Below are 14,585 nucleotides of genomic sequence, written 5' to 3'. Positions count from 1 at the left end.
GGTCTGTCTAGTCAAGGCTATGGTTTTTCCAGTAGTCATGTATGGATGTGAGAGTTGGACTGTGAAGAAGGCTGAGCACCGAAGAATTGATGCTTTTGAACTGTGGTGTTGGAGAAGACTCTTGAGAGTCCCTTGGACTGCAAGGAGATCCAACCAGTCCAGCCTAAAGGAGATCAGTCCTGGGTGTTCTTTGGAAGGAATGATGCTACAGCTGAAACTCCAGTACTTTGGCCACTTCATGCGAAGAGTTGACTCATTGGAAAAGACTCTGATGCTGGGAGGGATTGGGGGCAGGAGGAGAAGGGGACGACAGAGGATGAGATGGCTGGATGGCATCACGGACTCGATGGACGTGAGTCTGAGTGAACTCCGGGAGTTGGTGATGGACAGGGAGGCCTGGTGTGCTGCAATTCATGGAGTTGCAAAGAGTCGGACACGACTCAGCGACTGAACTGAACTGAACTGAACTGTGGGAAGGAAATGAATTTGGAGGCTGTAAGTGCACCGAGGTCATAAAAGAGAGACTAGACAATGAGCTAGTCTGTTTGGTTGGCAACATTTACAACAGGGAGTGATTTCTCATGAAGTCCACATTTCCTCAGTTCGGCCTGCACTGGTCACCACGTCCCACGTGGCACCCATCGGTTGAGCTTAGGTGGCCCTTTCTGAACACTCTACCTGGTCTCACTCCCAGAGGGGCTCACTCATCACCTGCCTCAGCTCTGAGAGCACTGAATTGCTGCTCCTAAGTTTCTAGGAGGCTGCTTTTAGGTTCCCGTGAAACACAGCACTCTCATTTCCATCAGTGCCCTGGGGCTACCTGGAACTGGGCCATGGGGGTCCTGCCCTGAGGACCTACAGTCCCCAAAGAAGTCTGACGAGACACAGCTGAAGAAGAGGCGCACCAGCGTTTCCGAGGCTTTTGCCACCAGCGCCAGCATTCGGGTCTTGGGGCAAAACAGATACCCTGAAATGCTGGCCACATGGAAATAATGAGATCAAGGTGTATGCGAACTTCATAAAACTTTTATTGGTGTATTTATCATGCCAACATTATTTTTTTATTTAAAATTCAAATTCCATTTGAAAAGGAGGCAACAAAAGATCGTTGGGGTCCCAGGCTGCTCCTGGAGGAGCCTCCACGTTCACGAGAAAGCACGCACACTCTACAGCTACAGGATTTGATCACTCAGAGTTGCATTCTGGGAAACTCCTCCTAGAGCCCTGGCAGGATGCCTTTTGTTGGTGGCAGGGAAACAACAACAACAAAACAACTGCATCCTAAGACTTCTCAGAACATCTTTGGCTTTGAAACTATTGACCCTGAAGGATCCATCACCACCCAACCTAGAACATATGTGTATATATATATTCCCACTGAAAAAAAGATGACGTTTTTGTTGCTGGCTGTCTCGCCAGACCCTTAGGATGGCCCTGGTGCACTGGGCTCCCCTCCTCAGCAGGATCCTGTGGGTTCCGGCCGTGGGCAGTCAGCCCTTCAGGAGCGTTTGGACTTGCTGCATGTTGGGCACAGGAGCTGACCCTTGGTGACAATGTACGCCCGGCCACCCAGCGGCTGCTCACAGCCCTCGCACACAAAGTGCTTTCGGTGCCAGGCCAGGTCTTCCACACGCTGGTAGTCCTCTGAGAAGATTATCTGGGGAGGGGAGCAGAAGACGTACAACTCAGGTTCTATCTCGAGGAGACAGGGCCTGTGAGATGGTGGTCCCTCCTCCCCCATTCTTGTTTTGTCCTTTAAATGCTTCAGTGGAGAAATCTGACATAAGTCTCAGGCAGTAAGTATGGTATCTGATGAAGACCATGGTTGCATCTTAGCATCTCGGATGGGAAAAAAAAACACAACAATCCTCCACTATTGGCAGGTTTTATGAATCTGGCATCTGTGATGCTCTGTGGGTCAAATCCAAAGCCCAGTTGTGCTCTGAGCTGGTGAAGACCGCCTCGCTACAGCCAAGTGGCCAATGGCGAGTCTGCAAGAGTAGGCACACCCAGCGTTACTTGGGCTTAGGACAAAGTAAACTTTGGAACATCTGTGCGATCTGGTGAGGAACCAGAGAGCGGACAGCAAACTGGTTAAATGTGCCTTCTCGTCTTGTGGTCAAACAGGGATAAGGTGTGAATGTTCATTTAAATACGTAACAGCTGCATGACTAGGGGCAAATTTCTCAACCTCCCTGTGCCTCAGTTTCCACATCTGTAGGATGGGGATATAAATGCCACCCAGCCCAGGGGGTTTTATGAGTGTTCCAAGTCTTGCTGCAGATGGAGTACTCAGAAAGGTAACGGAGTCAAAGTCAAGGCTGTGTGATTGGCACTGACCCCTCTGAGCTACACTTTCCTCAGATGCCACATGGAGATAGTGATTCCCTCCCCCTAAAGGGCTGTTGTAAGATGTTAACAGCACATCATGTAAAAGTCTACAGCACATTAGGATGAGGAGGGGTTACTGGGAGCATACTGTGGTCCTTAAAATGTAAGCTGGGGCCCAGGCCTGCTCACAGCCCTTTTCCCTTCTTAATGCTCTTGCTCACACAGTTAACGATGTAGGAGGATTACAGGGTCTTAACTTCTCACGGTGTTGGAGAAGACTCTTGAGAGTCTCTTGGACTGCAAGGAGATCCAACCAGTCCATTCTGAAGGAGATCAGCCCTGGGATTTCTTTGGAAGGAATGATGCTAAAGCTGAAACTCCAGTACTTTGGCCACTTCATGAGAACGAACAGTTGACTCATTGGAAAAGACTCTGATGCTGGGAGCGATTGGGGGCAGGAGGAGAAGGGGACGACAGAGGATGAGATGGCTGGATGGCATCACCGACTCAATGGACGCGAGTCTGAGTGAACTCCGGGAATTGGTGATGGACAGGGAGGCCTGGCATGCTGCGATTCCTGGGGTCGCAAAGAGTCGGACACGACTGAGCAACTGAACTGAACTTCTCACAGAGAGCAACAGGTGGAAGGTGGGAGGCAGAGATCCTAGCTCAAAGTGAAGAAGGCATTTCTGACCCTCGTGTGTGCCAAAGGCGAAGGAAGCGAGTTTGCCTTCACCAAGGGCACGCAGACAGTAGTTGCTGCTGTCATAACTATTACTGTCACTATTCACACACCTATGAGTGCCTCTAGTCTAAACCCATATTGGAGAGCTGCGCCCCTTTCCTAACATCTCTGCCTGTTGGCTTGTGTTATGTTGATGCTACATGTTACAGCAGTACTGTCGTCTCATCGTGTATTACCTGATTCTAAGAGTCATGGCAGCTTCTGTTTTTTTAGTCACTAGGTCGGGCCCGTGCCAAGCATTTTCGGGCATGATCTCGTTTGTCCTCACAGCAACTGCACGGGGTGGGCACTGTTACCCTCCCATTTTGTAGGTGATAAAACTGCGACACAGGAGTTAGGGGCCCATATGCAGAGCCAGGTGTGAACGTGTTCTGTCTGCCTCCGGGCGCACCCCATGATGTTCTGAGCACTCACTAAGTGCCGGGGCTCTTGCCAAGGATAAGATTTGACAGGTGCTCTGTGTCCCACCCATCCCAACAGAGCTGGGGGCAGGAACTAATTTCTGCCCATTTTGCAGATGGGAAAACAGAGGCCAAGAGTGTGAAGGGGGCTCTGAGGCCCAGTTTTCCTACCTGTGGATCACATCATTGGCAAAACCACACCCTCCTGGGCCTCGGGGTCCTCTCCTGCAGTCAGAGGCACGCCTACCCCACTGTCCACTCCCACAGGTCCTCACCTCATCACAGCCGGAGCACCGGGGCCGCAGGCTCTCGCAGTAATGACGGCCACACCAGGGCGCCCCATCCTTCCAGAAGTAGATGAGGTCCACCAGCGGCTCGGAGCACTTGGTGCACACGAAACAGGCGGGGTGCCACTGCTTGCTGTAGCCTGCCCTGTCTGAGTAGACCACAGGGCTGTCGGCAGGGGCCACCCCCTTGCAGAGCTCACAGACCTGGAAGGAAGGGCGGGGCAGAGCCCCAGGACACAAGGTCGTCAGGAGTGTATCATGACCCGGGTTCCAGTGTCAACTCCAGTCCCCTACTTCCTGGGTGATCTTGAGCAGGTTATGGTACCTCTCTGGTATTCAGTCTTCTCATGTGCAAAGTGGAATAATAATACTACCTACCTAGCAGGGAGTTGTGAGGACTGAAATATTTGTTTAGTACAGTGATTCTCACATATTTTGTTCTCAGGGTCTTTAGACTCTTAAAATTATTACTGAGAACCTCCAAGAGTTTCTGTTCATATGGGTTAACAGCTCATGGTATTTACCATATGAGAAATTATAACTTAGTAAAAAGTTAAATAACTACTTATTAATTCATTAAAAATAGAAAACCAACAACATGTCAATATAAATATTTGTAATTAGAAATAACTGTATTTTCCAAAACAGGAACATTGAGTCAGAGTGTGGCCTTGTTTACACTTTTGCAGCCCCTCTAATGACTGGCTCAGTAGAGAATTTCTCACTTCCTGTGACGGCTTTAACTTTTCATCTTTTGCATTATGTGGTTTTCTGAGGAACTGAAAAAGAAAAGAAGGCATTTTTAAATAGCCCTTCCAGATAACTGAACTATTTTTCTTTGCTATTAATCAAAATTTGACAAGTGGTAGTTCCTCAGAAGCAAGTTAATGCAGAGTGTGAAACCATATCAACCAGCCTTTCATCCCTGTTTTCAACACAGTAAAACCCACTAGTCCACCTTGCACTTTGAATGAGTCTTTTACCTGAGCAGGGTTGCCTTTTAATAAACTTAGAATTTTAGAAGTTTTTGATTTGCAGAAAAAACTGTGCAGCTAGTGCAGAGAATTCTTGCAGACCCCACACCCACTGTCCTGCTTGCTTGGCTTCTTACATGAATATGGTGTACTCGTCACAATCAGGTAACCAGTACTGATATGTTATTATTAACTAAAGTCCAAACCGTCTCCAAATGTGCTTAGATTTTACCTAATGTCCCTCTCCTCTTCTGGGATCCCATCCAGGATCCTGCATCACAGATAGCGACCCTGTCTCCTTAGGCTCCTCTGGGCTACGACAGTTTCTCAGACTTGCCTTGTTTTTAATAACCGTGGAGAGGTTCTGGTCAAATATTTGGTATTTACCACAGAGGTAAATGGCTGTCCTCATCACATCCTATCCAGACGGCATCCTCAATCTGTAACATCTTTCCAGCTGTTTTGGAGTTCTCGCCCACTCCCCAGAACTCCAGTGATGAGGGCGATACTGATTGTCATCTCCCTGGGGCAGGTGTATATCCAGTATTAAGCTTGGGTGTTTTCACTCCTGACGGACACCCTTATGGAAACCCAAGAGAGTTACTTTCCCTTCTCGAGTTGTTTTCCTTTTAGGGAGACCTGTATGTCCTGCTCCCTCTCTGCCCCCACCCCCACCCCCAAACAAAACCCAGGTTCACAGAGACTCAGTCACTGTCGGGTAGCAACAGCTGACGGGAGGCAAAGCTGGGATTTCAACACAGGCCCAGCCTGACCCCAAACCCGAGGTTCTCTCTACTCCACTGTGTGTCTTTCCGTCAGTGCTGGCACAACTATGGCAAAGACAGCTTCTTGTAGGAGCCATCAGCTTCAAATGCATTTTACGTTTGAACTCCAATTTAGTGGCATGTTTTTCTGCCCCCAAAGAATTCCATTTTTCACGAGCAGACCTGTGTTACAGACTGAATGATTCACCTCCCCCAATTAATATGTTGAACCCCAAAGTGTGACTGTATTTGGAGATAGGGCCTTTAAGGAGTTCATTAAGGTTAACCGAGGTCATTAGGGTGGGGCTCTAATCAGACAGGACTTCTGTCCTTAGAAGAAGAGAGACCAGAGATGGCTGGCTCTCTTTCTGCTGTTCTCTCTCTGGGTGTACTCACAGGGAAAGCCATGAGAGGCGGGCTTCTAGCCCTCTACAAGCCAGAAAGAGGGCTCTCACCAGAACCCAATCGTGCCAGCACCTTGAGCTTGAACTTTTATCCTCCAGAACTGTAAAAACACACATTTCTGTTGTTTAAGCCCCCTGGTCTATGATATTCTTTATGGCAGCCCAAGTTGACTAATACAACATGTATTGTGAAAGCCTGTCTTAATTATCCTACTTTATTTTGAATTTCAAAAAGTTGTGGACATTTATTTTTTTCTCTTGCCACAGAAAGTTCTTATGTGATATCACTGATTTTAACTCTTGGCCCATAACACCTAATTAATTGATTACCTGGCCCTCTATAGAAATGCTTGTTGACCCATGGCTTGAAATGAACATACTGTCTTACTAAGCACTAATTATATGTCAGCCCAAATAGAGATTATTTATTGTTTTGCCATGTAAAGATGAGTAGGCATATATTCAAAGCCTAAACACTTTGTCTTATTTATATGCTTTAATTGTATGCTTAATATATTCTTTTAAATGAAGAAGAAATAAAATTAAAATGGTGATAATCAGGGAAAGAAAACCAAGTGACAAAAATAAGCTCATGTACTGAGAGTGGTCCCTAAGCACAGCTGTGGCTGAGCGCGTGCCCAGATAGGAATGTGTTTGATTAATTAGTCCTGGCTGCCTGACGACGTGCCTTGGACCATACTGGCTTTGTGGTTTCATTTATGCTCACAAGAATGATGTGTGTGAGTTCCTCCCCAGAGTGAAACCCTTCGCACATGACTGAGCCCCAGCTCACCTGGAACTCATCAGCACCTGCCTGTGCATGCCCGCTCAGTCGTGTCCGACTGTGCGGCCCCACAGACGGTAGCCCGCCAGGCTCCTCCGTCCATGGGATTCTCCAGGCAAGAGCACTGGAGTGGGTTGCCATTTCCTCCTCCAGGGGATCTTCCCCACCCAGGAACAGCACCCACATTTCCGGCATTGGCAGGTGGATTCTTTACCACTGAGCCACCTGGGAAGCCTTACAGGAAAAACAGATAATGGATCCACATTCATTGACTGTCACATCTCTTAAGCATAGCTGGGAAGTGTCAGCTGTCTGGTGAGGGCTGTTTGAGAACCAAGTGAGTTTCCTATCCATCTGTCTTTCCATATTTCATGGAATGAAGTTTCCAGCCCCTTTTCTCCCACACAGAAGGGCTTTCTGTCCATCCATCATGCCAGGTATCACCGGGCAACATCAGTGGGGCTCCCGACTTCAAATTAATTTCCAGCTGTTTTGCTAACACAGAGGTGGGAAGAGGAAGGGATGTAAATGCACCTGGGTGTGTCTGGGCGGAGGGAAGCGGTGGTACTGGCAGGTGCCTGCGACCCACCGAAGGAAGCAGAGGGATGTGAGTCAGAGAGGCAGTCTGGGGTGATCACGGGTGACTCTGAACTGTGGGTTGGGACCTCACTCTGGAGGTAATGGGGAGCCCGTGCTGGTTCTGGAAGCCAAGAGTGCCGAGTTCTGGTTCATGCCGTGGGAGAGAATTCTGGGAGCACTGTCCGAAAGGGCTCTGTCAGGGCCTCTTTGGGGAGTGTCTTTTCTCTCGTTGTCCCCCAGCATTCCTGCTCTGCACCCCATTATTACCGGTGGCCAGTCCTTTTTCTTTTAAGCTGATCCTTTTTAAAGCGAACAGTATCACTGCCATTTTACGAAAACATGATGTTTGATTAGTAAGTCCTGTCAGCATGCGTCGGGAACCAATTTCTTCCTGCCTCTGAACTGTTTCCCATGCCCCCTTCCCTGTAGTCTCAAAGGATGAGAGATCTGATAGTGTCCCGGCGCTGTCAATCTGGCGGCCCCTCAGCCACCAGGGTCATCCTGGCAACCAAGAGTCCAAAGGCCCAGCCTGCCTGGGTCCTGTGATCTGGGGTCTGCCTTTCTTTGCGTAAACGTATTCTATCTTCCTCGGCACTGAGGATTACAGTTTCTAAACTGCAGTGGATGCTTGAGGGGGGAGGGGGCTAGCTGTGTGACCTTGGACAAGTTAACCAACCTCTCTTTGCCTTAGTTTTTTCCATCCATCAAATGGAAAATACTACTACTGATACTCAGAACATCATAGGCCTGTTACATGGATTAAGTGAGATCCTAGAATAATGAACTTTGTAAGGGTTTAGTACTAATTAGCTAAAATCAACTGTCATCCCTGCTGCTGCTACTGCTAAATCTCTTCAGTAATGTCCGATTCTGTGTGACCCCATAGACAGCAGCCTACCAGGCTCCTCCGTCCCTGGAATTCTCCAGGCAAGAACACTGGAGTGGGTTGCCATTTCCTTCTCCAATGCATGAAAGTGAAAAGTGAAAGGGAAGTCGCTCAGTCATGTCCAACTTTTCGAGACCCCATAGATTGCAGCCTACCAGGCTCCTCCATCCATGGGATTTTCCAGGCAAGAGTACTGGAGTGGGCTGCCATTGCCTTCTCCGACTGTCATCCCTACCCAGCCCTATTTATAAAAAGTTGAGGCTTGGAGGAGCTAAATCCATTTCCTAAGATGACAACGATGTCTCAGGCAGGATCTGCTTCTGGTTTGAAGGCTTGGGTTCCTTTCAGTAGGACCATGAGCACATGGAGTGTGAGGAGGTCATTCCTCCCACCTGTGGGCTCTGTGTTTTTCCATGTCTGTTCTCTTTCTCTGTACAAGGCCAGAGAATTGAGTCAGGCGACTTCCATCCTGTCACTACCCCAGACACAGCTACAACCAGTCCCTGGCTTGGCAGGCCTGCTCGTCTCCCTCTCCCATCGTACCCCCTCTAAAACCATGCTCTCCAGTTCCAGACAGGGAGGTGTGGCACCTCCCCCACCCTGCAGGGTCTGATGAGTAGATCTGGGAGTGGGGAAGGAATCTGCAGACTCCTAGGGGATGCTGGGGTAATCAGGGGACCACAGTTCACGAACCACTGTCATAGAGAATTTAAACATGACCTTATATATAAACTCAGCAAAAATGACATCACCACTAAGGTTCAGTTGGCGCAAAAGCCAATTTGAATTCCTGGGATGCTTCAGTTCTGCACTGTTCTGAAGAAAGCTCAATAATAGTCATTCCCAGGCGATGTCCCCTCTGGAGGAGACAGCGTGGTCCAGTAGAAGTCCCTTGGGACTGGGTTAAAAGGAACAGAGAAGAACACTGATCATTGGCATGTCAGTGGGTTCTCATTCAGACTCCCAACTGGCTAAAATCAGAGCTTCCTCATGGGAATCTGTCCATGTACTGGTTGCCACGTGACCTAGTTTTCAGACTGTCATTCCTTGGGGAAAGGAGCTGTAGCACAGACCTTTCTTTTCTGTTTTTTTCTTTTTTAAAATGTTTATTTATTTATTTGTCTACTCTGGGTCTTAGTTGCAGCACTCGAAATCTTTAGTTGCAGCATGCAAACTCTTAGTTGCAGCATGGGGGATCTAGTTCCCTGACCAGGGATCAAACCCAGGCCCTCTGCATTGGGAGCATGGATTCTTAGCCCCTGGACCACCAGGGAAGTCCCCAGACCTGTCATAAGTAGAACATACATGACGTTTCTCCTGTGAACATCTCTTCACGCTGAAGTTTCGCCCTGTCCCTGTTCAAAAGGTGAAAGTATTTATCACAAGGGTCTAAATGAAAGGCTTTTATCTATTCCGTACTCTGGGTCTTCGTAAACACCTGCTTTGAGAAAGTGGAGGAGCATAATAGATTCAGTTGCCTCCAAAGCTCAGACCCCGTAGGGCTGGGTTCCATCCGCTGTGATGTGTGGAAATGATGCTGGCAGCTCTGTGGACCTTCTTCCCACCTGTGGGTGTCTGTTTCCTTTGTTCAAACGGGTCCTGCCTTAGTGACTCATTTCTGTAGAACCAAATGTGGCAGATGGGATGCTGTCAATTCCCGAGGCAGGTCATAAAAGGCAGCTCAGTTTCCGCCAACTCTTCTTTGTGAGTTCTGGTGGGGGCAGAGGTGGGGGACTGGGAAAAAATCCTGAGGCCCCCTTTCTAGGGCAACTACGCAGAGAAAACACAGAGATAGAGGGAGAGGCCAAGGCCCCTGCTACGGTCCAGCCCCAGCCTTCTCCGTCTTCCCAGCATCATGGCCAGAGACAGGCTAGCCCACTGAGCCATGCCCGAACTGCTGATTTGTGAGCAAAACAGACATCAGTGCTCTGAGCTGCCGCATCCTGCAGGGGTTTGCTGTGGGGCCCCAGGTAACAGAACTAGCACACGTGGGCACGCAGAGTCATTCAGGCTTCTGAAGTGGAAGTAACCAACACACAAAGCGTTTCAGGAAACAGCAGGTCCAGGCAGTGGCCCCAGGTCCCACGGCCAGAGAACCACCTCCAGGGTCGAGACACACTAGCCTTCAGAGACGAGTCTGCAGACACCGAGAACCTTCCAAACCAGCCACAGCCTCTCTGTCAGGGTGGCCAGCAGTTCTGTCCCAATCATGCCCTTCCCTTCTGGAAGGCTCTTATCCAAAGGCCTCCCCAGTCTAAACTCAGATTACCTCGTGAAAAGCTCGCCACTATAACACAGTAAATATTAACACAAGGGCCTTGAATCCAGGCGCTGGGTTCCTTCCAACACAAATACTCAACAATTTATTCATAAACAGCATCTCCCCATTTCCTCTTATGGCGATTATTCACCATCTTGGCTTTGCAACCTCGTGCGTCCCAGAGTAGTTTGGTTCCACGCCCCATCTCTCTGCTCTCTTTCCTGGCCCGGTGTTGTGGCGGGCATCTTCAGCTCCTTGTGCTCCGGGCCCCCACGCCAGCATCTCCCCGGGTTCCTTCAGGTGCAGGCTGCATGGGATGGTACAGGCACGGTGGTCAGGGTCCTGGGCTTTTGTACGAAGTCCCAGCATCGCTTCATCTTGGGGGCGCGTTGGATGACTCAGCCACCTGTCTGAGCCTCAGTGTCCTCCTCTGTGACACAAGGCGGGCCCTGATGCTGGGAAGCGCTTAGCCACCCTGTGCTTTGCCTCCCACATCTTCTCAGCCAGGTCCTTGGGGAGGGGGCGCTTTGCCAAGCAAGGTAGACTGTCAGGCATGTAACCAAGTCTCCCTCACTGGTGGTCTGCTGAAGGGGGAGGAGGGAGCCACAAAGCCTTCTTAAATGCCACACGTGGAAGAGAGACTGTCCGCCTGGGGTCTTCTTGGGTCCCCCTTTGCCAAGCACGTCCTTACAGAGGGAGAGCAGGGACAAGGCTCACACGGGGCCATCTCCATGGCAGCAGCCTCACGTGGTGCCCGGTTCCCCTGGGAGCCCTGGAAGTGCGGGAGCTGCCACTGTTTGCAGTCGGTGCGGGGTTTGGAGTGAGGCTGGCCCGCGTTCCAGTTCTGGCTTCAGTGCTCACCAGTTAGACGACTAGCTGGGGGGAGAGTCTATCTTGTCGACTAATCCTTAGAATTGAATAAAACAGCCATGAGAAGCCCCTGGTGTGGTGCTTGGCACGACATAGGTCGTCAGTGAGTGGCAGACACCACCACCCTCTGTGTCATCATTGTCACCGAGTAACCTCCAACAGGAAAATAAAAGCCCTGTTTTAGTCAATGGACTATTATGCAGCCCACTTCAAGGGGGGCAGGGCGGGGCAAGATACTTGTGAAGCCTTATGTGGCAACATGGAGAAGTATTTATAGTATCAAAAGTGGGATGAAAGGAATTTTCTGTGGAAAAGAAAAATCTCCTTTAATGTCATTAAAATATCTCCGCCGTAAAGGAGGAGGCAGGCGGATGTGGAGGAGCCTGGTAACCATGGCAACTGGGAGGGCTGCCTCTTGAGCCTTTGACCCTCAGTCCTCGGCTCAGACGGGGCTCTCAGGCCTCTCAGGCATGGGGTGGTGGTTTCAAGTGTGCAGAGAGAGACTGGCTCTCCTGCCAGCCCACAAGCCAAACATCTGCTCTGACCAAGCTTTGGAAGTCCGTTGCCCACAGCTATGTCCCCATCAGGGCTGGAGTTGGGCTGAGCTGCCAGCTGCTGTAAGTTTCCATCTGTGAGGCCGGCTCACGGGAGGGAGGGGACCAGGCCTCCGGTCCCTCCTCTGTGCATTCTTGTGGGGAAACTGGGTCGGGGGAGGTCCACTGTCATTTGGGACCTGAGGAACACATCTTTACGACTTCCAGAAATGTCTTCGCTTCTTTCAGTCTGTTCTCCTTTTAATCTTCTCTGGGGCCATGGCCTGGCCTGTGAGGCAGGAGCTGGGGGGCTCCTGGCAAGAGTGAAAAATATGGAAGGGCGGAGATGACATTAAATGCTATGTCCTGGCTTGCTTGCTTCTTTCTTTGGTTACAAGTTTGGGGTGTAGAGAAGAGAGGAAATTCCTGAGCAGGATGACCATGCCCAGGAAATCTGTATATTTAATTTCTGAGAACATATCCAGTAGGCTCTGTAAATGCAGGGCAATGGTCTGGTAGAGCTGTTCACGGTCAGCACATCAAGGTCTGGTCTCTGTGGGATCCATCCAGGTGGGAGGGGTTGGGAGCTGGATGCGGGGCCATGCCTTGCGGCTGTGGAGTAGTCCAGGCTGCTGGGGTGGGCAGCTTCCTGACCACGGGATGCTTCAAAGCCCCCAAGACCCCTGGGAACCCATGGCAGGTGGGATTGGAGTGGGGCAACCCTTGTTCCTGACTTGCCCTCAAATTCTTTGCTGGCTGGGCTGTCAGTGAGTCCACACATCACCACTCACACCAACAAACAGAAGTGCACGCGCTTTTGCTTTGTCCCCACTCTGCCGAGACCCCACAGGGTGGTGACGCAGAAGGACTTGGGCTGGGATCTCACTAGCAAGCCAGTTAACCTCTCCAGGCCTCAGACTCCACATCTGTAAAATGGGTATAACAACCCCACCCTCTCTCACCAGTTGTTCGGGTGATTCAAAGAGATGAATGAGACTGCTGTGCAATGACAGCCCTCCTCCCCACTCCATGCGCACATAGAGGGGCAACTCAGGGAGAGAGAGGGAGGCTGAATATTGGGGGGTGGTTAGTTGGCCTCAGTGGTTTAAAGGGCCTGCTTTGAGAGCAACAGCGGGCAAGCTGGAACCTGGGATTTTCCTGTGTGACTTTTCCTCACGAAGAGGGCTGACTCTCATGGGCATTTCCCATGCTGCCACGTCTCCTAAGCACAGCGTCAGGGTGGCGCTTCCAGGGACCTGCTGCTCCCACCATGCCGCCGCTCTCCGGCTTCACCCAGCACTCAGCCCGTGGGCGGGGATTCCATACGGATGAGGATGACTTGGAACAGGCTTTGGCGGGAATGCTCCTGGTCTGGTCAGTCTGGTGGAGGGAGGAGTCGGCAGTCCGACCGTGGGGTTGCCACGGTCCGGGATCTTCCCAAGGTTTCCGAGGAAGACCGTCACTGTAACAGGCTGCCCAGCCTCAGGATGGAGCCGAGCAAGCGCCGGGGAGGACCGCCGTGGGGTGCAGGCTGCGGGGGCTCAGACAGCAGGGCTCTTGGCCTCTGGCTGCTGAGAGCAGAGTGTTGTGAGGTCCCAGCTGGGGCGATCAGGGCCGGGAGAGAGTGGGGGCCTGTATTATCTGCAAGTGTTCCCTGAACTCCCCGTGGGCAGTTCAAGGAACTCGAGAGTGCTGACAGTGTTCTCAAAGCTGGACGCCCGAAGTTGGGCGTGGCAGGGAGGCCGCACACGTCTAGAACACGCCTAGGTTAGCGTCTGGAGGACCCTCACTGTGTTAACAGATTGGCGATATCGTTTTGGCTGAGCTTATACATCAGGTCATTTTCAACCGTCTATAGCAGTGTTCTCAAAGGGTGGTCCCCAGCCCAGCATTGGCATCAGCCTGGAGACTTGTTGGAAATGCTGATTCTCAGGCCCCACCTGCATCTGCTAGTCTGGGGTGGGACCCAGGCCGCTGGATTTTAGCCAGGGTGCCAGGTGCTTTTAGACATTGCCATAGTCTTCTGAAGGCTCTGAGAAGTCCAGACTGAAAGAAACCCAGTTCATTTTGTCCACTCTGACGTCCCCTTTACACGGCCACATGGCCCTTTAATAGCTTCACATCCATGAGCTTTCTGGGCAATAAGCTTTGGGAAACAGGAAGATGGGCTTGGGGGCTGACAGAGGTTGGTTTGAACCCCATAGCCTCACCTCCTGTGGCTGGGTGGCTGGGAGCTCTACATCAGATGCTCCCCTGCTTAGCACTGTCCTTGGTTTAGCAAAGGCCACTGAATGGTAGCTGCCAGCAACAGTACTGACGCTCACCATCAGGATGACAAAGCGTGGTATGTTACAACTGTAGCTCCAGTGTACTACATGTCACATGTCCTTCTTTTTGCCTCCTCTTTCATGCATCACTGATTTCGAATGTCAGTTCTATGCGTCCTCCCTGTACCCGGGTTCTTAGGTTGAATGCCCCGATGGCTTCTAGCCAAGTTCATTTCCCTCCTCAGGGGAGCGAAAGTCGGGTTTGCGCCTGACATTTGGTTTTGGAGGTTGTCCTGCTGCCCTTTTATGAGAACAAGAGGAGCCCAGCACACAGGCCGGCCAGCACCCAAGTCCCCTTGATATGCTGCCCCCTGGGTTGGCGCTGCCAGGGACCCTCTGTCTACAGCCTGGCAGGATATTAGTTACCTTAATAGAATTTGCTCCTTGGCTTTGAGGAGATAAACACTGAGTTAAATACAGATAACAAGCAGGGTTTTATA

The 14,585-nt window shown here is 50.7% G+C and overlaps 1 protein-coding gene across 1 annotated transcript in view; it reads right to left on the bottom strand.

Moving 5' to 3' along the window:
* Positions 1-1,006: 1,006 nt before the first annotated feature.
* The window catches only part of LMCD1 (LIM and cysteine rich domains 1), a 56,666-nt gene continuing 43,087 nt past the window's right edge, over positions 1,007-14,585 (bottom strand). The window contains exons 5-6 of the mRNA XM_040245991.1: positions 3,753-3,968; positions 1,007-1,657 (exon numbers count right to left, since the gene is read on the bottom strand). Coding sequence (XP_040101925.1) covers positions 1,499-1,657; positions 3,753-3,968 — 375 coding nt within the window. The 3' untranslated portion in view covers positions 1,007-1,498. The remainder of the gene's footprint in view (positions 1,658-3,752; positions 3,969-14,585) is intronic.

Source organism: Oryx dammah, unplaced genomic scaffold, assembly GCF_014754425.2.
Source record: "Oryx dammah isolate SB20612 unplaced genomic scaffold, SCBI_Odam_1.1 HiC_scaffold_9, whole genome shotgun sequence".
In the NCBI taxonomy this organism is placed as follows: domain Eukaryota; kingdom Metazoa; phylum Chordata; class Mammalia; order Artiodactyla; family Bovidae; genus Oryx; species Oryx dammah.
Note: the sequence above shows the minus strand (reverse complement) of the source record. Positions and strands in the feature narration are given on the sequence as shown.